The following is a 27,217-nucleotide window of genomic DNA, read 5'->3' on the forward strand; positions in this document are numbered from 1 at the left end:
TATCAATAAGAAACAATTCACATTTTCAAAGCAAAAAGGAAAAAAAGATAAAGCTGCTAAGAAACACTGCAAAATATGAGCAGGAGGTTCTCTGTTGACTTCAACATCATCATAAAACTATGAGCAAATTCTGTATTAATGGCATTACCCCATCATAGCAAAATGACTCTAGAAGTACCTTCTCCAAAGCTAAAGAAAACAGGGACCTGTATTTTCAATCCCAGATGTCAACAGATGAGCAGTAACATGGATGTGAGAGGGACTAGTTGCAACTAGTTTCTAGTGAGATCAGTTTGATCTTTTAAATATTATCATAATCAAATGTCACAGGATTACTTTATTTTTCTTCTTCATTTCCACAAAAATAATGGAACAAATGTATTAGAGAAATTAGAACTATTCTTTAAACAAATTAGGAAGGTACCAAGTGTAAAACTGGAAAGCAACACTAGGAGCTCCATATGCATTACTAGACATTATTATTTGAGAAAATTATGGAAGCTGATGCAGTGTCATCTCCAAGAGCCAGCTAATGCTCTGTACTAAGAGCACCCACAATTTTATCTCCAAATTGTCTGGCCTAGTATTTGTTTTTCATATAGGGAAAGTTCAGAAGTGTCCATGCGTACATACAGATGTTCAATGTTAAACTACATTAATGATAACAGAACACCAGCAGTTTACTTTTATTACTGTTTGTTGGTTTGTTTGGGTTTTTTTTTTTTAATTGAGCACAAATGCTAAGAAACATTCACTGAACATGTATATGTTTGTACTTGAGTGAGTGGTGCAGAGAAAGATAGCAAACAGGATTCCTTCTAGCCCAAGACACAGCAAGGGGGAACGCTGCATTGTGAGTTCTCCCTCAACAAGAACACATCAGAGGATCATGTTGCAGATCCACTCTCTAGGAAGCCTGCATGACAGAAATATGCCTATCGCTTCTTGACTTCATTTATCAGTTATAGTGGTCACAGATTAACATCTGTAAGCAAGTGAAGGTATAGTTCCAATATCTTTTTGATAGCAATTATATCAAAGAAATTGCTATCTTCTTGATAGAAAGTCTGGCCCAGAAAGCCATCATTTTCCTTGCATGCACTGAAGTGAAGGGAAGGACCTGTAGAAAGTCAGGGCCAAAGGAATTATTTTTCCAGCTGGATCACTTCTCTGATTATGTTCCCTACACAGTCACACAAACACTTGTACCAACACAACAGGGAAGACTTGACATTTTCTTAAAGGCTCCAACAAATACTCTACAAATAGGCAATTAGTATGAATACAAAAACATTCTTCTAGGTGTCGCTGAACTACATTGAGTTACCTCCAAAGTTTTACATTGACAGTAGTTGGGACACAAAGCTGACTCAGATATGGGGCAGAAAGCTGGTTCTGAAAACCATTTATTTATTAGTATTTTCTGTAGCACAGTTCCTCCAATCATTCCAGAACTAAAACACAGCAGAAAACCATACACTGCTGCTGACTACATCCTCTCTCTTCTGCAGTAATTTCCAAAGCTAACAGGTAAAAGCCTCAGCTAAATGGTATTATACATTTTAAAAATGAGAATTTGTATTATATCAGGTAAGGTAATGACAAACCATATTTTTCTCCACAAGAGAAAAATGAAAAACATAAGTAAAAATTATTCTATAAATGAAAATGGAATAAATTAGCATCTTTCACAAAAATTGAAGATTCACCTAGATTAACCATCCAGAATGTAAAAATTCACACACGTCCCAAAGAGAAACATACGCACACACTGTCAGTAAATAACTTTTGAAGCATCTACTTAAGTTTGACATTATCCGAAAAGTTCCCATTTCCCTCCACAGACTCCATAATGCAAGTCTAGACTGGAAAAATGTAGATGACTACAGTGTACATGCAACCATATGTTAGACAAATTTCACCTGTATAGACAAAACTTACTCTTCTAATAGTTTGGGATCTGAGACAAAATTCCTGGAGGACAAAAAGGAAGCAGGAAGACGGTGAGGCTGAAGATACTCTACTAACCTCTCCAATACTAGGAAGTATCCATGGCCTGTCTGAAGACTTCCAGGAGCAATTTACAATAAAAAGTGATGACGCAGCAACCACCAATCTCTGCACTCTGAAGCACAGCTGTCCTTAAATGTTGCAGATGGGGCTTTCTTCTAGTAAAGCAGCTACCCTTTTGAGCTCTTCGAAGCAGTTACTTCCCCCGACCAGTCCTTTAGATCCCAACTTCCCTTGCATAGAAGGCAAAAGAGGACTAGGACATAATCTACTGATGCACTGCCCTACTCTGCAGACCCTTCCTGTCCACTTCCAGGCATGAAAAAGTTATGCTGGTGGGGATGCAGAGATTTGGCACTGATACCTCTAACTCTGCATACAGAATAAAACCCCTAGTGATTGGATATACGCATCAACAACACGAGAACAAAGGATGAGTTGTTTTTTCTTTTAGATTTTTCACCTGTTTCTCACGGTATTTGCAAATAGCTCAGATCAGGAAGTGGAGCAGAAGAGTCTCTGATAAAAAGCAATGGGGGAACTGGGCAGCAAGCAGGGCTATGGTGACATTTAAAGTAAGACTTGAAATGTTTGTTTTGGTTAGTTCTTAGGAAGTAAGACTGACAGTTGTATCAGCAAGGCGGAAAAAAAAAAAAAGGAAAATTTCATCTCAAGGGCTTAAGTGTTAACCTGTTGCTGAGGTCTTGTAGGTCTGATCTGCCAAAAATTTTAAAGGGTTCTGAAATATATCATTGCAATCAATGAACGCCAGGCCTCCAAATAACACTGATCTAATTTGTTTGAACTAAAGCTACTGAAAGAGTCCTCCTTGCAGACAGTCTCTTCTCATCCTGAGCTTCCATGTGTCTAGCCTTCCTTCTTGTTGTCTATCTCTGTATCTTTTCTAGTCTACATAATGTTTTCTGACCAGAAAGCATATAGCAAGTATTCAAAATGAGGGTTCACCAAAAAGGTTTATGAAGGCATGTGACTTGTTTTCAATAATTTTCCCCATGATTTCTAAAACATAGCTTGATTGCCAGTGAACAGTAAGCTGATGGTCTAAAAAAAAAAATAAAATTAACAAAACCATTCAAACCACTATTTTCCTATCATGCAGAATTCCATTTACCAAAGAACTGATTTCTTCTGCAATTAGTATCAAATATTTAGCTTACCATACCTGAGATAGGAAGAAGGGGAAGAAAATAATAAATAAGTGTAAAAATAATTTTCATAACAAAAAAATTCCATGATGATTTTTACTGCTCCTTGTTCACTAGAAAGCTCAGTTACTTAGCAATGGGTATTTCTAAATTACTAGCCTGATGCACAAATTCAGAAAGTCTTTCCAAAGAAGATAACAACACTACATGCTACTTTCATTGCTCAATAGGGTATGTACAGCCCATCTTAAGGAAAAAAACACACCCCCCCTCAAACAGCTTTAAGGTGCTTTTTAATTAATTTAAAACAGCAAAAAGGTGGGGGAAAACACAAACAAATAAACCCAAACAAAAAAACCAGTCCTAACTGCAAAGAGAAGAAACCCTCTTATTTGTGGTGGTGTTCTTTCATTTGCAGTAATATGCTTTCAGAAAATCTCCTTGCAGTCAGGTTCCTACCAAAGAGATTAATTTAAATGCCAAAATTGGTGTGAGAAGTGAAGAGCACTGAAAGTACTTACCAAATATATCAAAACACCACCATACACTATTTTTTATCATTTTAAGAGAAAGCCCATGTGAAACAAAATGAGAGGTGTGTGCTCTGCGGTCTCAGGGTGCTAGCATATGTGATTTTATGATTTCTACCCTTTATAAACTGAGTAATAAGCAGCACCTGTGGATAGAAGACTGCTTATGCTTCTGACAGAATCTGTAACCCACTTCACATTATAGGGAAAAGGTTAATTCTGCTCAACAACATGCTGTGTCCTTTGGTATCTGATTTTATGTACCATTCCATGGATAGCTGGTTTTCACAGTTCATTTATTTTTCTTCAAGTGCAGCTTTTGAAACCGAATATTTTGATGCTTTCCCTGGAAGCAGATAGCATCAGACCCCTTGCATGAGGGCAAATACCCACAATGAGAACATCCAGTTAATATAAAAAAGTCCACAACAATGAGATACTCTCTGAAGCATGAAGATTATGAGATACAAAGAGACAGATGTTAGAAAGAATAATATTCATTGCACATAGAGCACAATTATCCACTTCAGAATTTTTGCAGTATCCCCTGAAGTATTTAATATTGGTCAGGAATTCAAAGTAACCATACACATCTCACTGATTCATGATGCCAGAGAGAAAAGCTCTGGGATCGTTCATCACTTGCCAGCAACCCATAAAAACTTGGGTAAATAGCAAGGAATGTAACAGTTAAGAGGCCCCATTTCAGTTTGGGGCTTAGTAAACTTTCAAAAATAATCAGGGAGTTACATTCAAGGTAACACTCAAGAGAACACGTTCAATGCTTCAAATTGATAGGTGATCTCAAGGAAGAGGAAGTCAGTAGCACAAACCAATTCACCTATTCTTATGTCAACAGAGCATAATCCTATGAAAGGAACAATAATTAGTATTTTATATCATTCCCAGTACATTTCTGTTTGTTAAAAAGTTTACTAACAATATCAAATGAGTCAGAAACATAAATAATGCATGAATCTCTAAAATAAAATAGCATATCACTTATTTAATAGAAACAATGTAAATTCAGCAAGAGTGGAAGGAAATTATTTTAAGTAAGTTCCCTTGATATAGATCCAAATATTCACATGAAATTAAATTACAGCATCTTTACTGTTCCCTAATAATCACTGGGAAATAGAGGTTATTATTTAACATTCCCTGGTGGCTTTTTGCTGAAGTCATTGGAAAGGCAGTGAAGATGAATCCGACTTTTTATCCTATTTACGCTAGTTGTAAAACCCAAGAGTCAGAGCTGTTTGGTTGGGTTTTTTTTTTAAATGAACCATTTACCAACAGCATCATTAAATTAACATCACCACGAAATGACAGATGCCAAACATAAGGCTGTATATCATAAAAAAGGTGTCTTATGAATTACTTTTTCCTTTATTGGGTTTTTCAGGGGAAATGCTTGGTGCATGACCTCTGGTTTATCTGAGACTACTACTCAATTTTTTAGCATCAGGAAATAAAAGACAAGGATAAAAGAAATTGACTTACAATAATCACCATATTATTACTGCTGCCAATAATAATGGGTTCGAAGCTTTAGACAACAGTATATTTATGTGATACACAGTTTTACTTAACCTTACACTTCAGTGTTTTTCCCAGTAATACTGTCCATAATATCTTGTTTCATTAGCTTCTACTGAAGAAAACAAAAATGAGCTCCTTTTGGTTCTTTATGCAAGAAAGACGGAAGACTTGCTATGCACCTCTCAAACTATTTCCTTGACCAGTGGAAACAATTTATATATTCAGTGGGAAGCACTCCAACACTCTGCATTCACCGAAACAAAAAAATAGTTTCACTTATGAAGAATTTAATAGGCATCAGATGAGAAATAAATTGGTGATATGAATATATACTTTCCAAATTCAATTCTGATTGATGCACTCGTGTATGCTCATAAATTAATAACATAAAATTCAAGGCAGGGAAACAAGATCATTAGCTGGTAAGTAAAATTAACATCTGTCATTCCATATTCCTGTACATCCAGCATTTGCTGATACAATATTGTTTTTTACTGTCACACACTTCGAGAACAAAAAGGAAGTTGTAAATGGTATGATGAAGTCTCAACATTGAATAACTGTTTTTCTCTAAGCCTTCTATAGAATGTCAAAAAGAACAAGCTTTTTTTAAAAAAAAAAAAAAAAAACAAAAAACAAGTTTTGCAAGTTTTCTCTTTTAATGGAAAAGTAAAGGAAACCAAATTCTTAAAGACCAGCATGACCTGTCTCAAGCTTTCCAGTCAGCTGAAAACTTTTAGTAAAATCGTCATTCATCTGCAAATTGGCTGGCTTGTAAGTGCTTCCAGCAGAGGAATCAAAGTGTATGAATAATGCTCCATACTTCTGCAGAAATAAGCAAAAAACGTTTTGAAGATTTCACAGCTAAATCAAAAGTTTCTCAAGCAGAAAACTCTTACTACTAGCAATCTGTTCAGCATATAGCATGGCACACTGATCCTCACAGGGACCCCTGGCTTCTATGATGGCATGCAGAAAACTGCAGTAAGAGAACTGGAGAATAAGAAACAGAACGGGGCTATTTCAAACTCAGCGAAAAGCTGGATGCAAATGATTTCCAATCAAGAGCAGCTTCTCCACAAATGAATATTATTTGCCACTTTGTTTATAATGATTTGATGACTGCATTCTACTAAACTTACAGCCATTTGTAAAACATTTTTCCGTGAGACTGAAATCTCACCCAAGTCTCTGACCTTGCATTGGGATCATACAATCCATGTATTCCCCCTGAAGTCATACTGAAATGGAACAGAAAGTATCTTTCTATCTGACTAGTCTTTTTTCACTTCATAAAATTAATGGGTTTTCACCATTTTACTCTAATGGCCTTCCTACAAGATAAAAAGTAAAACGTTACATAGAAAGATCAAATTATAAACCACAGAGAGGCCAGGAACTTCTAAAAGTGAAAAAGGGAGTGACTTCTCTTAGAATAAAAAAGAAAGATAAAATAAAGGGAAATATGTATACTTATTATGAAAGACTAACCAGTTTGAAAACTATAACCTTCACCTATTCATTGCTTTTCCCTTTTCCAATAGTTAGCTCACAACAATCTTTAAGCTAAACTGGAAAACTATTAATTTGAAATATTGTTTAACTAAGCAATTAATAACTGTTCTGGTAAACATCTTTTAATGTTGGTAAGTACTGAACAGTCACCTCATTCTTCCATCTACCCAGGAAAAAATATTTAGCATGATGCAAAACTGCATTTTTACAGGTTCAGCTGATATTAACTATGCAACTGTACAATATAAATGCTTGATTTTGCCACTTCAAAATATTTATGTAAACAGAAATAGCAGGAGACAATTCTATATGGTTACATACTCCTAGGAATAAGAGAACTTTATGTAAACCTCTTCCTGGATTAATAAATTTGCTCCAATCTGAGTCAGAAAATTCTTTTCCTCACCTCCCTAAGTACTCATAAGAGGAAGGAAAACCACAACAGACATAGTCATTGGATGGATCTGAGCTAGTTAAACTTTCACGATATTTAAAAATCCCCCAATTGAGGTTAATCCTTACCTCAATTCTTTATTCATGATTGACTTCCAAGGAAGAAAAAAAATTAAGTTTCATTGCTTATGTGGAATTTTTTTTTTTAAATACTTGTACAAGAATACACTTAAAACTTCTTTAACAAAGCTACATCTGAATAGAAATATAAATGAAAGCATACTGTAGTTTCATCAGTATGGAAACAAAAGAAGTAAGAACACCATACAAAGGACAAATCTGACAAGTCTGATATATAATGTATTCTGCAAGAGTTTCTCAGGGGTAATGAATTTGGTTTCTCTTCTTACCACTTATTTATCACATTCTTGGATTACTAGTATACATTCACTGGACAACACTCTATTTAATTAAATATAAATACCAATGCCAATCTACATTTCCACTGTAAGCTTTTTGTTTACAGTTTATTGCTCTGCCTTGTGATTAGTAAGACAAGATGGGGGAAAGGTACAGCAGAATTCAAAGGTTATTTTGGGGTAGGGAGCAGAGAGGGAGGAAATTGTGAGAAAACAGTTTTTAAATCGATGCAAAAGTATGTCGCTGAACGCTCCATTAAAAATTGCTGCAGTCTGTGCTAGCACGTTTCTGGCTTTGCAAAATTTCAAGTGATTCTCATGAAATACTTAACATCTACTGCACAAATTAGAAAATAAAAACAGCACTTCAGGAGGAATAGAAAAAAAGTGTACGATTTTATATAGAAAGAGGCCCAATGAAACATATTATTGCCAGCAAACTTACCAGTCGTCTCCTCTCCTCTTCAACAGCAATCAGGAGCCGAGCAAACTCTTTCAGTGACTGGGCTGAAAAGAAAACAAAGAAAAAACAGATCCTGGTCAAAATTACATTTTAAGACCAGATGAGTCCATTATCTGGATTGAAGCTGTAGTGATAAGATACTGTTCTTATATCGTACTTCACTGAAATCATTAGTCATTAAATGAGACACAGACTGAAGCAAGCAGCAGGTCAAGAACAGGTAAAAAACAAAGGAAAAGAACCTGAGTCTTAAGAGTTGTGTACATAAAAAAGAAATTTTTAAACGGAATATGGCAAACTGATTTTCCTGAAATGTGCAAAGATCATTCTCAAAACAAAGAATTCTACAATCAGCCACAAAATTTACTTTAGCATGCTAGGAGCAGAAAGAAACTGCAAAGAAAATTATTGAGTTTCTCCTATTAAAGTGCAGCAACAAATATTTGCAAGAACTATGAAAAAAATTCAGGTAAAAATTTGAAAGTCAACATTTTAGAAGAAATGCATTATGCCAACTGTTTAGGTTTAGCAGCTCTTTGGCTTTATGTTTGTCAAGGACAAGCTCTCAGGTGACAAGAACAGATGATTGGTTTATAAGAAAGCTTTTAATTCTGTTACAACTATAAGAGAGTCATTGCTCAAAACTGCCTTCAAATGTAAGTCAAAGGGCTATAGCAGATGTCAACAGAAACATAATAAAAGTATTAACCCATAAAAGAAGGCAAGAAAGGGGAAAACCTTCCAAAAACTCTTTAAGGCTTCATTCTCATGTAAGCAACTGGTGTAAATCTCTCTAGAAAAATCTTTCTATTTATATTACTTTCTTACAGGCATATGGGTTATTCAGAATTCAGCATCACAGTTCCACAGACAAAAATGCCAGAGAAGAATCATGTGAAGACAGCTAAGTAGCTCTTTTTATTTTATCCTGATGCATCTGGCAGTAATTGCTGCCAATGACAGGATGCTAAATTTCATGGTTTAAAGCTCTGATATCAGAATGCAGATTCATAAATCCTACAGCTTCTCACAATAAACTTGAGGCAACCTAAATCATCTTTTAAAGAGGAAAAAAACAAGGAAACAAAGCTTGTAGAATTTCTCAAAAGACCAGGCTTGAAAAAGTCTTCACTGTTAATCAACATACACTGCTCCGGGTATGCTAACAGAACCCTTGTCCTCTTAGCTATTTTTCCATCTTCTTAAGCGTTTTTACAAAATGTGTCAGTCTCCAATAATATGGCTTCATCCCCTCTCAACTTCCCTGAAAGATTTAAGGAAATAAGCACATTTTCTAGAGTATCTGCTATTTTGCAGTAGCTTCTAAGAGGGAAGCAGTATTTAGCTTGCCATAACTGCCTTGTCAGCATTCAGGAATTGCTATTTAGTTTTTAGACCACTGCCAAATCATTTTTATCCTTTATTCCACCTGGACCTTACAGAGGTCACCCTTGCATTCTTCTTGCTCTCTTTTAACTTTTACAGCTGAGGAACACTTTCCATTTGTTCCAATTTCTTCTGCAAGACCTTAGATAGCCTATTTTTTGCAACTGTAATGCTATACCTGCGTATCTTGACCCCTAAGCCATTCTTTGCTGACAAATTCTTTTTTCCCTGTTATTACTCATGAGCATTTTGTTTAGTCCAAATACACCTGGTAAGTTATATGTCCATCCAGTTGGATCTGAGCCTTTTCATTTAATATTTTTTCCTGAGAACATAAACACCACAAAATTTTGCCACTTTTTAAGTAAAACAAATCCTAGGCCTCCTGCACAAACTTCTGAAATCCTCAATTTAGGCTTATCAGCTGAGCCTTTCAGTTACTGACTTTCAGTTACTTACCAGTTCAGCCTTATCAGAGTTACATCTTGATATCAAGAATTTAGTTTGATATCCACTGAACTAACTCCATCTCTTAAGAATCAGCTCATAATATCCCATCTGTCAAAACCAGGTAAAGAAATAGATGATGAACTGACTGGTTAAGTTACCCGATAAGAAATCTGTTGAGTGTTACATTCAAGAATATCTGTGTACCCATTACGAAACCCTAAAAATTAAATAAACAATGAGCCAAACATATGACAAAACTATTTCTTATTTTCACACTGATTTTCCCCAAAATTTAACAAGAAACTATTCTTGGCTGCAGAAAACAGGACAGAGACAGTTCATCCCTTGCACATGTGGCAGAGTGATTTCTTTACCCACCATTAGAAAAAATTTAATCTTTTCAAATAAACTAGATAAACATATTGTTTGAATTTTATTACCTATTCAGGGAATTAGGATGCCCTTCAGAAAAACATCTGACTTTCTAGTAAAGCCAGCAAGAAAAATTGTTTCCAGATTATTTCAGTGGAATAATTGGTCATTTTTAACCACAAGATGATGTGTTACTGCAGTCACATGTTAAAACTCCATTCCCCCTCCTTTTTTCACTTTTTTACTGTGGAGACACTCACAATGACAGAACTATTTCAAAGAGAAATGATCATACCAAGCATTGCATCTTTATGAAGCCAGCAGATCCAGAACCTACTGAAATTTAGGTTTCCCCTATCCACATAAAGCCTTATGGTACTCTTCAGTTTCTGATCACATCATTAAAACTTTCTTTAATACAACAAAAGCTCATGAAATGTTTTTTCTTCATGATCTGCAATAAGAAACTTAACACTTTACACCTTGCAGCAGTCAAACGCAAATACTGTCAGTTCCCAGCCCCAAAGTATGGGCAGGTTTTTATCTAAATCAAATAGAATGGTTGGGGGGCAGGCAGGTAAAAGAAATACAGTTGCGAAGACAAAAAATATCCTCTCTGGTCAAGCAATATTCAGCATTTTAGGAGCAAAAACATAGTAAAGGAAGAATGGCAGGAAGCAGAAACTGGGCAGAAAGATGACTGGAAACTGTGAGGAGGAAGAAAATAAAACCAATCCAGTAAGAGAAGCTTCTGTTTAATCTTCCTAATTTCAAGGTAGATCCAGTGGGTTTTTTACTTTCAGAGTCGAAACTTCTGCTTAGGATTTAAATAAAACGAGAACAGACAGAGAAAAACTATAAAAATGTGTTCTGCAAGTGTGCAAATCAAGATTTTCCTCAAAGTTTAACACTAATATAAAGTACTAAACATGCCACCTATACAGTGCCTCAGCAAAAGACTGAGAAGCTGTCTCCATCTTCTCTTGCACATTGCCTCAATCTTTGGGGGGGATGATAAAGGTAAAAGTTTCACTAAGAATTTACACTATTCAGCAGCACAAAGACAAACCATTCCCTTGATCCTAGAGATACTTTCATTGCAGAGACACCTTGTCATCAATACTGACCATGCCTTCACTGTTTATGGCCCTTTTTGCCCTGGTCAATGCCCACAAAGCCACGGAGCATCCTTTCCCAGCTCAGGAGGTGCACAGGGAGAACAAGGGCACTGTGTAATTCAGACACTAATGAATAATGCCCAGTATACAGACAGAGCTCAGAAACATGGATGTCTCTGGTGACCCCACTGGTTCTTCTGCCCTTGCAATGACACCACATAATGTCAAAAAAATGCTTTACCACCACCAGCTGTCCTACAATACCAATGAGTATCGCAGTACTTCTGAATCTTTCATGTTATTACACCCTTCTTCCCATACAACCCCCACTCAGTCTGACCTCATTAAAAGCCAGGGTCTGTCCCCAGAGAACTTCATCTCTGCTGGAAGCTGCAGAGGGAGGTGGTAAATGGAAGACAAGGCCGCCCTTCCTCCTCTTTTTCCAGTGTACTTTTCCCTTCTTCCTCCCCTCTTTTCCCACAGTCCCCTCTGGTTGCAGACAGGTGACAGCTCTGCCTACGCTGGTGACTGGGCTGGGCAGATGGAGGGATACACAGGGCAGAGCTCACTGTAGGGCATCAGGCCTCCCCAGGACAGTTCATCTCTACGGCCTCTGGACATCCCCGGAGAGCTGGGCAGGGGCCTCGCTCCCTTCACATCTGGGCCCCCTCCATGAACTTCAGCAGGAATATGAGGCACACAGTACACGCACCTAATTCTGAATTCCCAGCTCTCAACACAAAGCAAACAAGTATTTCAAAAATAATAATTTGAGGTGCTTTTCCATAGTTAAAAACCAGAAGATACCCATTCTTAAAAAGGTAAAAAAGAAGACCCAGGGAACTACAGGCCAGTCAGTCTCACCTCTGTGCCCAGTAAGATCATGGAGCTGATCCTCCTGGAAACTATGCTAGGGCACATGGAAAATAAGGAGGTGATTGGTGACAGCAACGTGGCTTCACTAAGGGCAAATCGTGCCTGACAAATTTGGTGGCCTTTTACAATGGAGTTACAGAACTGGTGGAGAAGGGAAGAGCAACTGACATCATTTACCTGGACTTGCACAAAGCATTTGACAGTGTCCCGCATGACATCCTTGTCTCTAAACTGGAGAGACATGGATTTGATGGATGGACCACTCAGTGGATAAGGATTGGCTGGGTGGTCACACTCAAAGAATTGTCATCAACAGCTCGATGTCCAAGTAGAGAGCAGTGACGAGTAGTGTTCCTCAGGGATCAGTATTAGGACCAAGCGCTGTTTAACATCTTTGTGGGCAGCATAGACAGTGGGACCAAGTGCACCCTCAGCAAGTTTGCCGATGACACCAAGCTGTGTGGTCGACACGCTGGAGGGAAGGGATGTGCCATCCAGAGGGACCTGGACAGGCTTGAGAGGTGGGCCTGTGAAAACCTCATGAAGTTCAACAAGGCCAAGTGTAAGGTCCTGCACGTGGATTGGGGAAATCCCTAGCACAAATAGAGGCTGGGCTGAGAATGGATTGAGAGCAGGACTGCAGAGAAGGACTTGGGAGTACTGATGGATGGAAAACCGACTATGGGCCAGTAATGTGCGCTCACAGCCCAGAAAGCCAACCCTATCCTGGGCTGCATCAAGACAAGTGTGGCCAGCAGGTCGAGGGAGGGGATTCTTCCCCTCTACTCCACTCTCATGAGACCCCACCTGCAGTGCTGTGTCCAGCTCAGGGCCCCCATCATAACAGGGACACGGACCTGCTCGAGCAAGTCCAGAGGAGGGCCACGAAGATGAACAGGGGGCTGGAGCACCTCCCTTATGACAACAGGCTGAGAGAGTTGGGGTTTTTCAGCCTGGAGAAGAAAGGGCTCCAGGAAGACCTTATAGGGGCCTTCCAGTACTTAAAGGGAGCCTACAGGAAAGCTGGGGAGGGACTCTGTATCAGGGAGTATAGTGACAGGACAAGGGGTAACAGTTTTAAACAGAAAAAGGGTAGATTTAGATTAGATATAAGGAAGAAATTCTTCACTGTGAGGGTGGTGATACACTGGCACAGGTTGCCCAGAGAGTCTGTGGCTGCCCCCTCCCTGGCAGTGTTCAAGGCCAGGTTGGACGGGGCTTTGAGCAACCTGGTCTAGTGGAAGGTGTCCCTGCCCATGGCAGGGAGGTTGGAACTAGATGATCTTTAAGGTCCCTTCCAATCCAAACCATTCTATGATTGTAAGACTTAAAAAATCAGACCCATTTGTATCATATGCAGCCCCCTGTTGTCTGTCAACAAGCCCGGGAATTCGACACAGGCCTCACAATCTTTTCTTACTAATGCTGCAGCATTATTTTTTTTTCTCCCCTTCTGTTTAATCAGAATATACACAGAAGAATTAAAGTGAACTTTGTAAACACAAAAGGGGGTGGGAGGAGGAAGAGTCAAGTATTTTAGAAGAGGAAATGTCATGAGAATGTGCTGATAAGAAATAAATTCTGAAAACATACCAGTAATATAAAGTACAATACGTAACCTAACTGAATTATTGAATTATTTTCAAAAAGCATTATTGTTATCAGTGGGACATTTTAAATAAAAAGAGTGGTGCCTTAATACTTTATTTTAAGTCATTAGGAGATACTAGCTTACAAAATCCAAATAGTTTCACAGTCTGCTTTTTATTTAAGGGCTATTCAAAGGATTTGTAAGATACACTTGGCATCATGATGGAAATGATGTTTGTGAAAAGCAACACCCAACAAGTAAAAACAATTGTATATGTACCCGGCTGTAGACTTGTAGTCTCATTCAACACAAATAAAACAGGTTGCCAGCTGTTTTCTCTGGAGTGTTCCCAACCCAGCAATAATTTGCTCCAAAATTTCCCTTATTCAGGAAAAACAGCTCTCATTCCTTTATTTAAAAAACCCCCCACCTCTATTTTCAATTGAAAAGTGTTTTAATTAATTTGCTTCATAAGGAAGCAAACTAACAGTACCAACAGCTTAACAGTGTAGATCAACAATGTCCTTTTTTTCTAAAAGATGTGTTTCATTTGGTTTTTTATCCCTATCATTTCAAACATATGGTACAGCTCCACAAACAACTACACTCACATAATCAAAAGAGAACTGAAGCTTAGTGTAGGACTAAGTGAATGAAGGAGAAATTTAAAAAGATAAATAAATTTTTATCTGAATTTAGAGAATACATTTTTAAAAATACATCTCATTTATGCTCTAGAATTCTGGCTTATTACATTATAATTAACCCAGTGGTTCATAAGAAAAAATAAACAATATGTGCTTAATAACCTTTATGAAGTTTTTGTTACATACTTGTGTAGAGAATGCATCACCTTAAGCCAGCATGATATGGCTATTATTGAAGCTACTCTATCAATAATTAGCTTAAGACTAAAGAGTATGGTGTTACACTGTACTGCTAAATGTTACATACAATAAAAAGGAAAGCATCATTTATGAAACCTAGAAGTAATTTTATATGACAGATACTGAATTCAAAGACAAAGCCAAGTTTGGAAGGTAATGTTTAACCTGAGATAGAATGGAAAGTTACTGTGGAAGACAGAAAAAAAATAAGCATTCTTCACTCTGAAACAGACTGTTGGCTTAATTTATACTTACACATGCAGTCTTAAAACAATGCATAGGCAATTTTTAAATACTCTGAAGTACACTAAACAACATTTTATAGTATTCTAAGCAGGTATCACCACTATCTTCAGATATGTGAATGCCAGCATCAAAAAGATACACATACAGAAATATGTTATTTGCTCTTATGGCATCTTGTTGTATAAGAGGTGAAAATGTGCAAGCCTGTCAGAGATTTCCTTATATCTTCCTGATCTGACTGGGGAAATACCAGGACTGTGCTGTACATTGCTCCCAACACACTCTGGCAGGAAGGTCAGTCAAGTACATCCTCTCTCCAGAACTGGTCATATCTAGCATAGACGTGCTACAGCAGGCTCTGAATTCATGCTTGAGCACAAACTTCAACTAAACCCTACAAGGGAGTTTTTCCCCAGTAGGTAATACATTACCAAATCAGAATTCAAGATGGACCTAAGACCCATAAGGAAATTTCCTAAGGATTAACACTTGTTTAATAGACTTCAGTGACAGAAAGCAGAATAAATGTAAGATCCTTGAGTCCTGGGAGAAGAGACTTTCTTTTCCAATTCTAAAATGAAAGTAAATATATTATTAAATAGTTCTAATTCACAGACATGATTCCAGAGTTTTTAATGACTAGCATTATTTGAAGCCACAAGTGCTATTTCAAGCAGTTTTTTAAAAAATCCACATCATCAAATAAAGTTTCCATCCTTCTTTCTGTGGCTTTAAACCATATTGAAAAACTATGGGGGGGAAGGGGGGGAAAGTAGGACAAGAAGAGCAACAGATGGTTTCCTGATCAGACAGAAAAATCACAAATTTCAGATTAACACTGACAGGCCATGACAAGCAGTTGGAATAAAGAAACAATACTCTGCTTTCTCAGTACTTTCCACCTAGCAAGAACTGTGGATGTCATAAATGCCACACAGGACCTGTAGTGTGTGTCTGAAGGTAGCTAAAGGGGATGTCTCAAAATGTCACCACTATGGCAGATTTTCAATATGCCAAAATGTAAATCCAAAGGAGGACTGTCTTGAAATAAGGCTCCCAAAGTCTCGCATTCTATTTGTCTTCCAATATGTTGGCTATGAATTTAAATATAGCCTTATCTTATACAACACAGATTTCTTTTACCACTGTCACAACCTGGATCGAATTGTTAACAATTCTTTTTCTTCCTTTTTTTCTACTGAATAAAGCCTATAAAACATTAAAATTGTACTATTACCTACAGCTTTAAATGGAATACAGTTTAGCCCAAAGGGAACAAGCTGGAGGATCAACACCTTAGTCTGCAAACTGAAGTAAAGAATAATTTGTGAAATTTATAAATATTTCATAACCAATGTTGACTGGGCTTGAGTACTGCTGTAATATAATGAAATAAAATAGTAGCGTAAGATATTCCTACAGAAAACAGATGGGTTTTTTTTTTTAAACAGATCTTCTGAAAAGCTGTATTTGGACAAGTACGTGTCTGCTAAATCTTCCCAATTATTGCTCAGGTTTTCACTTTTCATTGGCTGCTGCTATTTCCTCTACCACTTCTACCCTGGGTCTGCTTTCCTCACTTTCCAAGTGGCAACATTTTTTGAGAAACTTCAGTTTGGAAGACTGAGATCAGTACCGTAAGCAATATTTACTGGGAAAACAGAAGACAAGACAAAAGAAGGGGAGAGGAGGGCAAGATTTGCAACTGTTGTTTTTCTTACCAATTTCATTCTCTTCTGGGTTTCATTCCCAAGATATTAGAGGAAACAGAGTAAATTCTTTCTTTTGTTTAAGTTTAAGATAATATTGCTTTGGTATTTATGTAAATTCCAGTTTGTAAGCTAAGAGCATGTCAAATGTGCTTCAACTTTAAGCTGACTATTGGTGTCAAAAGACACACTATGTTAGAAGCTTCCACTGTGGAAAAAGAAGTTAGAATAGCAAGATAATGGTTCATTTCTTCATGGGGTTTCAGTCTCCTTTAAATTTGGAAAATGAATATTGGATGAGCTGCTTTATCCTCCATTTGGTTTCTCTTACTTCCCTAATCTGGGTATCAGATTTTATGGATCTGTAATAAGGACCTCATGCATTCCTTTAGTCTGTGTTTACATTTACCAGAACCTCCATAAGAACAGGGAAAAAAAAGCTATTTGTACCTTCCTATAATACAATGAAATGTACTTCTGGTAGTAAAAGACATGGGTGGAAGCAAAGATTCAAGTGTACAGGTTTTAAAATTACATGGAAATACCCTGACAGACACTCTCAAACTGACAGCAAATTCTGCCAGCAGACAGTGGTTTAAATTCACAGCCCCAATAACCACAAATTTCCTTTAAGACTTCCATCATGGGAAGGTACACAAAGGTAGAGGCAGCTCTGTCTGGTCTGGACTGCTCTTGTGACAGAATCAAGACATACTCAGAGCAGACAAAGTGAAGCAATTTCTTAGTATTTGCTCCATAATTAGTCTGGTAAGTAAACTCTGCAAGGGCTTAATCCAATGCTTTTTTATTCATTAGCACCACAATTTTCAGATTTTGAAGCAATTTCTACCTAACCCAGACTTCAAACTTTCAAAAAAAAAATTCTGTCCAATTTCAACAATGGTTTATCCTGACTTAACACAGACATGCCCATAAGAAAAAAATAAATGGTTAGTATTGCTGTAAGAGTTATATCCTCTCAGGGAACACAACTTACATTGGTAATTTTGTTTCCTGTGGCAATTCCCATTTTGAACTGTGAGGAAAGGTATTTTGCCGAATTTTTTCAATTCTTGAAAATAAGTGTGCTACCTTACAAAAATAAATCCAAATTTGCCAAACAAATCCATTATATATCAGAAAGAAAAAGCATGGTAAGAGACAAAGAGACACAGAGATGAAAAATGCCTGGTTTAAAACTTCTGCAAAGAAATTACACAAATGAGGAAGCAAGAAAAATGACAAAATTAAGACTTACATGTCCAAATTTATGTTTCAAGGACTACATATTGTTCTCCAAATATGATCACATCTTCCACAGTATAATGGCAAGTAAAGAACTTTATCAGAGCACAGCTACTGAAATCTGTGTAACTAAAAGCAAACAAAACCCAGCGCTTCTCTCTACTTCATTTGAGTTAAAGCACTGTAAACTCAAGAGTATATACAGTTATATTTTGTCCTCTACATCATAATTTGGAGCATATTGGCTCTTTGCAGTATTAAGACAGAGAGATGGTAATAAGTGCTCCAAATTTCACATGAAGACAAAACCAGCAATCACAGATTCAGTAAGTCTCCCTGCTTGACCTCCCCTGGTTTACAGCATTCAATCCCTATATGTGTTTTAAGAAGTGTTCCCATGAACAGATGTTTAAAAGCCCTGCCATTGCTGACCATATACAAGGCACAAGCATTTCCCCTGACCAGTCTTCTGGGTTTTGTCACGCTGTAAAGGCAAGACGAACCAGCAGAAGAGGCCAGCGAGTTCCACAGTGACAATGAAGCCTCCTGTCTAAGCACAATACACGTGTGCCTCAACATGCAGACTAACATGCGAACCATATAAGGCAACAAATCAAGATCTAAGCTTAATCAAAGCCCAAAGCTTTGCAAGATGTGTTTGCAAGTACAGTATAATATGTACATACCATATTAGGCAACTGGAATTTTAACTCAAAAGTATTTTCATCTTGCAAAACTTAACGAGCAAATATAGCAAGGTATTTTATGAAGTTTTTTTTTCTAAACATATGTAAAGCATAAAATGTAGGGCTGCTATTAGAAGTAAAAATCCTTTTCCGCATTACAGAATTTTATTGAAACAAACCTTTGTCAGCATAGCTATCTAAATCCAGTTGCAAACAGTATTACACTCAAGAATTCTTTGCTATAAAAAGTAGCTATTGTGTCATAAATATTTAAACAAACAAATATAAACCTTGTACAAAAGTTAAAACAATGTTTTGAGCCAAGACATGTACATTTTCCACTCCACTCCTTTTTAACAAAAGTCTACAAAAAAGCTACATGTTTATATATAAGCTAAGAAGACTTGCAAGAAAGTCAGGTTATCTAGAATTTCCAGATCCACTGTCAGCACTTGTCTAACACAATACTTGGAGAGATAACCTTAAGACATGCAGTGTTACACAATTTAAATAAATCCAATTACTTCACTTAATATCAGTAAGTTGCCATGCCCTACTCATGCAGAAGCTCACACAGCAAATACAAGTAGAAAATTCTAAATGGATGAACAAGGGCAAAACGTTTCCGAGAGTCCTGAAAGATTTTTAAAGTTTATAATGGCTGTGTATCCCACAGTATGTTAGTGAAAACAGAAAGAAAACAAACCTACACCAAACAGTTATTCAAATACCACCACCACACTTTTAACACTTTACTAAAAAAGAGTCAGCTGCAATATATCTACCCTGTGTTAGTGTTCCACTCTGATTATAAAAGAAGCAAACATTTTGAAAACATGTAATACAATTTGCATATTTAGCTGTCTTCTGCAGCATAAATTCTTCAACACAACAATTCTTCCAATACAACAGCTCTCAATACAGCACCTTTCCCAAAAGGTGGCATCCTGAAGTTTCAGCAGAAACATTTTAAATTATCTAAGCAATTTCTTCCATTTTGTTAGGAACATTGAACTGAATGGCTCTCCCAGGCAGCCACTTGCTCTCACGTAGCACTATATCAAAAATCACTTTTCTTGTCTCTCCCCTTCCTTCTACACTTCTGTGAAGGAGAGGAGGGTTTAGGGACTAGCCAGAAAAAATCTTCTATTTTCACCATGTTCTCACAGAACAAAGAGATAATGGTTTTAGACAAGTGGTTATTAAGAAATATTGCATCTCTATGCCACTACAAAATAGGGTTTAAAATTATCATATTTGCCAAAGAGAAATTAGTCTCTATTTCCACCTGATGGAGACAAATGCACAGCAGTTATGCTGAGCTCCACAGCTGCATAGCTCAGCAGGGTGTGGTGAACAATATTCAATACATTATCTTTTGTCCAACAGGTATGAAGTGATCTTAAAGTGCTTCTGGTGACCTACTTTGAAACCCTAGCAGCTTGAACTGGTGCCCACTGAAACTAACAGCATAACTTCCTACACTGTAAAAGTCCATTTAATCCAATTAATCTTTACCATAACCATTAACCATTGACTTGAACAGACTGGACTTCTCCAGAGTTGACTGATACCCACAGTCTGTCAGAGGAAGAACAAGTTTAAAAACCATGGAATATTCAGAAATAGATAAGATCAAAGGTGGATTCTGGTTAAATCAGAGATTCTTCCAATTCTCTCCTGCTTTCCTTTTCTCTCTGCCCCCCCCCCCCCCATCCCACTAGAAAGAATTGTGATATAAAGTGACTATGAATACAAATCTTTCATTCTAAGAAAACAATTGCTACTTCATGTTCAAGTTTTTTGAACAGCTGAATAACAAGACAACGTGGGAAATAACCAGTGGGCAACATCACAATATTAAGCTGCAAAAGTAATATTCAAACCTAGCATTCCATAAACAAAGGAGTTAGAAATAATTATGACTACATTTCAGGCTTGCCAATCCCCGATTCTTCAGAGGCACATCCATATTTTAAATGAAGGGAAAAAACCTGATATTTCAATCTTTCCAGCTGTACAAACCCGATTTGTGTGTGGCTTTTTGTGGGTGCTGAAATAGGGGAAGTAGAGGGAAAAGCAATGTATTCAGAATGCAGCTGAGAATCATTAATACTGTTTTTTTTTTATTTGTAAAATCTAGTGCATTTATTACTTGAATGGAGAAACACTTTAATTAGGAAAAATATCACTAAATACTTCAACAAATGTTAGGTTTGCCATAATTGCTTTGTTGAATTTAGGCCTACAAAGGGATCAAGGACTTCCTGTTCTTAAAACTCTAATCTCTACTAAGGATTTTGATTTTGGAAAGTACAAATTCTTCATCTTATTTGCTCAAACCTGAAGATGAGTATCTCAAAGCTGAGTTGATCAAACCACTACCTGTTTTTCAAAACAGGTGCCTATTGCTCAAGAACTATACTAACTTGACAACTCTGAAGTGTTATGTCTTTTTACTAGAAGTGTGTTATGTGCAGCAACAGTACATACCAGATATTTTCAAACCAACTCTGTAAGGCAATTCTCTAGTCCCCAGACTGTCTCCCCACAGGCATTCATACTTCCACTGGGATGCCCAACTCTAGAAATAACAAAAGCTAAGTGATGAAGGAAGAAGATGATGAATGTGGAAGGCATGGAATGAGGACAATAAAGTAGAATGCATCTACAAGAGCCTAGAAGATCAAACTATTAATAAGGGACACAACTAATACTTCATCTTGATCCATCAGTGGCATGGAATTGTCTACTTGTCTACTTAGCTGTTCACATCAAATATCTCATTTGATTTCCTTAGCAGAATGAACCAGGACCACCAAAACTATTGCTGTCCGTTGCCTGTCTCAACGTCTTCCTGTAAACAGCATGAGCTCCACGGCAAGTGGCAGTCCGAGACACCACAGTTTGCAGTCCAATATAATAAAATGAACTAGCATGAATTTTAGATTCCCTTGACACACCAGGATGGAAACTGCAGTGACTCAGGAGAGCTCCTACTTCACATACAGCTACTCCTGCCACAGAAGAATGGTAGGACAGACAGGAAGGGCAGTAATTGCAACAGCCACCCCAACCTAATTTTTTTCATTTGTATATGCATCTTAAATAACAGGGAATGGAGCGTGCAAATTCTAACAACCTTCTGATATGTATCTTGGAGAAGAAGAAAAAGTGAGGCCTGTGATCTTGTTTTACCTTTTCTTCATGCACAGATAAAGGCCTATTGCAACATTATTTTATTTCCTGCTTTGTCAGCCTCATTTGACCTTCCACAGCAAGGACAAGAGCTCTGGGCTGGACTAACAGAATGCCAACCTTCTATTTCTGATGCAGATGCTGTTTTGAAGCCTCTATGTGATCCTAGCACTACCATAAAATTACTAATTTCTTGGAGTCAAGAAACAATAGCATTCCGGAAACAGGTGGCATTTGTTTGAATATGCAACAGGGCTAAAAAAAACTAAGGGCAGGAACAGATTTAACAGATTTTAAATAAATACTTTAAGCATTTCACACCCTGATTGTGCTGAGTTCCTCCCATAATTTGTTACTGTTTAACTTTTGTAGATAAAAATAGTCCAATAGGAGTACCAAAGAACTCTATCCTGTGATTCAGATCTTACAAGTAGTTTATGCAAAACCACTTTGAAGGTCACCTAAACAGTTAATCTTAAAATTCATTCTTCCACTGGAGGAAGAAAAGCTGGCAAATCTAGGCAGGTAATTACTGTGGAAAAACAGCATACAATCTGTCTATGCAAATTCACTCTCAGTCACAAATAGCTTTCTATGCTAATTCAGGACTCAACCCTTCTCCACCCATCTATAAAAAATGCCTTTTGTAAATACGCTTGTCTGTAGTATTTTCCACAAGGTCAACAAACTCAAGCACTACAAAAGTTATTAGGATCATGCCTACGCTAAAAAAAAAAAAAAAAAATCCACCCCCAGAACTCTACCATCAAGGTGGTGGCAAGATCTTCCTCTTTCTTTGGTTTGGATAAGGCAGTAATAGACCTGAGCCACTGGAATTCATTTTAGACTTATTTGGTATTTGGTAATTCCATTCAGAAACCTGGTTATAAATGGGAATTCAGTGCAAAGTAGGTACAATATTAACCCTGAAAAGAACTTTTTTCTTGAACATCAAAGGTAACCTCAAGTGATTAAGGAGATGACCTGTAAGATATCCAAGTGATTCAGACTGTAGGTGGCTCAATGGCATTTAATAAACTATTCTAAAAACCCCAGGCAAATTCAAGAAGCCATTGCACACCACAAACAATAGAGATACAGTGGCTTGAAATCATGACTAGCCTGACAGCTACCCTCTGAGGTTCCTGTTTAGCCTCCAAGTAGCTCCAAAAGAGAGTTTCCTAACTTGGAGACTGAAATGTCCACAGATTGATTTGTCAAGATTTGCCTCCACTCATTTTAGGCAGGCATAAAGCTCCTATAAATTCTCTTTTTTGTTGTTTTCATTTTAATAGAGCATTGCATGCGCAGTTTATACCATTAAAAAATGGAATTTGGCACCTCTTAATGCCAATTAAACTTTTACATCATTATAAGAGATGGAGGGAGGGAAACTTTCTCATTTTTTCTCTTATTTGTGTAGTTTTGTCCACAATTTCCCAAGACAGATCTATTTGTTGTTTTGAATGGCAGGATGCTCGTCCTCCACAGGCTCTCCAAGAGGGCAGAGCAGCTGCTAACTCAAAAGCATTGCGCATGTGGATGCCCAGTGCTCGCAAAGAAGACTGAGCTTCTGTCATTGCTGCTCAACTCAAACAAGAGAGTCTTAAGAACACAGCATTGGACTCAAACAACTATTAATGTTTTAGAGTGGGTTTTTTTGTTTGGTTTTTTTTAGGTTGTTTTTTTTAAGTTCTTTCTCCCCAGTTGATTTTCAAAGTTCAACTTGAAACTAGCTGCTGTATACAACATAATTGCCTAGTATGAGTTAACAGTCCTGTAGATGGTTAATTGTTAGCAATTTTAAAAATCCCATGAACAACCTAAGGTGTGAGTCAGCAAAGATCACATGAGCCACAACTGCTAGCAGCAAGAGGAGAATTCAGTTCCCACAAGGAAAGATACCACATTTTAGAACTTGTGACCTATTCCTTGTGGCTCAATTAATAATGATTTCATAGATCATCGTAGTCCTATTACATTCCTAAAGCAAGCATCTGATGCTACCTGAAACACCTGTTATAATATAATTCTCTTCAGGGAAAAAAAAAAAATATTCAAAACCTGCAGTGACAGAGTGAAATACACGTGCCTTTCAGTGCTTTTTCCTAAATAGCACACACTAATAAAAAACAGATACTAAAGTAAAGCGCCAGAATATCACAATGTATTTATTTGTCTTGGTTTCTTTTAATTCTGAAGAGCATGGTCTTACACTGCTGATATTAAATCTCACCGATCTATAATTAGCCATAATACAAACCAGACAAGAACTTGTGAAAGAAACAAGACAGAATTCCATTGAGTTCAATAACAATGTTTATTATTTTCATCTGTATCGGCCACAATCCAGATAACACAAACAGAAGAAAAGAGGGTAAAACCAGGGAGATTCCTGGAGAAGGAATCAGGTGATTATCTAGCTGATAAGCTAGATAATACTAGGAAAGGAGGAGCCGGGCAAACCTTCTCCTTGGAAAATTTATGCTTTTCCTCAGTATACACTGTGCATAGTCACTTGTTCATTAAAAACATAGTTTTTGCACCTATTCCATCTGTGTAACATTCCATGTTACCTATAAAGTTTGAAACATGTAAAAATCATGCATCCATTTTGCACAAAACTCTCACTGGGGATGACAAATGACTGACCTCCTTTACATTCAGTCACTATCAATTTAAGTATTTAATCTTTGTGCAAAATATTAATTGCAAAAGGGTCTGAGAGTAACTGTGCACAGGGTGATATGTCTAAAAGAGTGAATGGCAAAGAGTTGTCAAGTCTTGGCTATTTCACACTGTTGAAAGCACAGTTTTTAGTAAGATTGGGGAAGCAACACCCTCTCCTTAGAGTAAGGCTAAGTTACATCAAACCTTCATTACTATGCCTTTTTAGTATTAATGATTCACTGTCATTCATTCTTTTATTTTTGCTTTAAAAGATGTCACTTTCTGCATAACTTTTTAATTGCGCAAAAAAATTACAGCTTGGCTGAATCACATGCAACTGGAGCTAATATCCATGATCTACTATCAATTAGTATGGCTGTACCAAATACTATGGCCCTTGCAATGCTGCAGATCACATGCTGCCACGTGCATTTCAAAACAGAGGAAGAGACAACACTGGTAATTGTTGCTAGCTGTTTATTTTTTAACAAGAAAAGCTGGTAAAGCTGGGGAGCACTGTTTCCCAAACCCAACCTGCTGGCAAATATCTGAAAAACTGAAAAAGCTTTTTTTATAGCATGAATCCTTTGATGTTCACAGTTTTAAAAAAAATGAAGTTGTAGATGGTTTAAGGAACAAGCCAGTCTGCTTATTCAAGAAACTCAGGGGAATAGCTTACAGCCCATGCACAAAATGTCTGACTCTAAACTGGGCCTATTATATCTGAAAGTGGCTATGTAGATAAATCTGGGTAACTTGCAACAACATGGAAAGATTAGCTACAATGCATTATACAGCCACAAAAAGACATGTAGAGTTTTTGTCAAAGAACACTTACTTCTATGGAAGAATTAAACATTTGTAAGTAAAAAGGGAGAAATCATAAATATTAGAAATCAAAGATAGGAATTAAAAGAAAACAAGAAAATCAAATATAGGAATTAAAAGAAAACAAGAAAATCAAATACATCACTGGATTAAATAATGGATTAAAATAAATATGAAAAACACCATCATAATTCTGTTTATATTGAGTGTGTCATGGAGCTTAACTAAAACTACTCACGTATTTTGTGCAATGGCTTATCGGAATAGATGAATTGTATTAAAGAGAGCATCTAAAAAGGCACAGGTTATAGGAAATGTAAATAAAACTGAATGATGTTATTAGAGATCAGATAGCAAAAAATGAAAAAAAAATTATGTTGTGCTTAGTTACTGAACAGAGACCTTCAATTCTAGTATTGCCTCAAAAAAACCACTCAGTTCCAAATAATTATTACTGCTAAGAAAAAGAAAAAAAAATCACTTCTATTTAAATTTTGAAAAAAGTTGAAACTTCCTTTTTTTTAACAGAAATAATCACATCCTGACAGAAGAAGCCTTATTCAGAGAGTGAATTTCCAATGCTAAAGCGGATTAGGGTGGATTTCCAACGCTAAGCTTGAAATAGAAATGTATTTTAAAATCTTCAGAATGTAGTCCCTGTATTAAGCCCCTAAGTATACAGTGGTTTTGTACAAAATTTATCAAGTCAGAGTATCACTGCAGACTGAAATAAAACTTCCCAGTGGCCTGCACAGTTGTAGATATTCTTAAAAAAAGGAGGTGAAGGCAGAAGGAGGCACAGAGAGCAGGATTCATCTATACAAAGCTGTCTTTGATGATAAGCAAACATCTAGCTTGTTGGGGCATGTTGAAGATATGGATAAATTCTAGGTCACTGCTCTAGGGAGATCAAAAATTGAGCCTTACTCTATAAAAGCACACAGTATCATTCAGGCTCTTAGACTTGAATTTGATTCCTGTCAGTTTACCTTTTACTCTTATAAGCTTCTTTGATGTACATGACAATCCATCAGGCAATGGGTGCTTTAGAAGCTAGAAATCCCTTCTTTGAAGCTCCAAGTGAAATAAATCAGCTGTCAAGCTTCATGAACTCTGTTTTTTTCCTAAATAGTTTTAAATGCCTGTTTAATGTCCAAACAATGTCTTTTCTTTGCTACGTTTAGGTTACAAGCAAAATTAAAGTTGTCTTTGTCTTCAGTGACCTCATTTTAAACGCAAAACCTTGTCTTTAAAAAAGTTATTGACCAAATCTAAGACATACAACTGAGATACTGTAGATTCAGTTTAATGCATAAAATATGTACCAATTACCATTAACAGTCAAGAAAGAATATGCAGAATGCCAAAGAGCACATACACACCATTCATTTTTTGTCTCTTTCCAAGCTTGATATATCTGAAGAATGCAGGCAGTTTTATAAGTAGCTCAGTGGTTTCACTCCCTTACTTTTATATGCCAGTAAAATTAAACCTCCCCTCCCACCCCCCTGCCAAAGGTTAGTGGAAGACAGTGACCAAATACCAGCCGTATTTGATGACAGTCTCCTAACTATCACAGTGTTGTAGGGTGAGGATGAGGCAAATCTTGCCAGTGAAAGCAAGCGGCTCAGACCTTTTATCCAATGACTAGTAACTCAGTCTGTAGAAGAGAAATATTGAAGAGAGAGGAGACCTGCAAACAGGTTATAGCATGAGATATGCTTGGAAAAGCCTAAATCTGAGCTTCCTCTCTGCATTACATAGATCCTTTTAAAAAAATACTAATAAGTCCTATGTTCCCTCTTGTACTGCCAAATCATTTATTTTTAGAAGCAACTACTCTTTAACAACCATCTTCCTTCCTCTCAGATGTTTTGGGAGAGACATGGGGGCCATGTGGTATGTAAGACTCATGAC

General features: G+C 37.0%; 1 protein-coding gene across 1 annotated transcript in view; it reads right to left on the reverse strand.

The window, feature by feature from the left end:
• ARHGAP42 (Rho GTPase activating protein 42) overlaps positions 1-27,217 on the reverse strand; it is a 175,678-nt gene that overhangs the window by 108,423 nt on the left and 40,038 nt on the right. Inside the window, exon 3 of the mRNA XM_074860209.1 lies at positions 8,021-8,082. Coding sequence (XP_074716310.1) covers positions 8,021-8,082 — 62 coding nt within the window. The remainder of the gene's footprint in view (positions 1-8,020; positions 8,083-27,217) is intronic.

This window comes from Strix uralensis, chromosome 2 (genome assembly GCF_047716275.1).
Source record: "Strix uralensis isolate ZFMK-TIS-50842 chromosome 2, bStrUra1, whole genome shotgun sequence".
NCBI lineage: Eukaryota > Metazoa > Chordata > Aves > Strigiformes > Strigidae > Strix > Strix uralensis.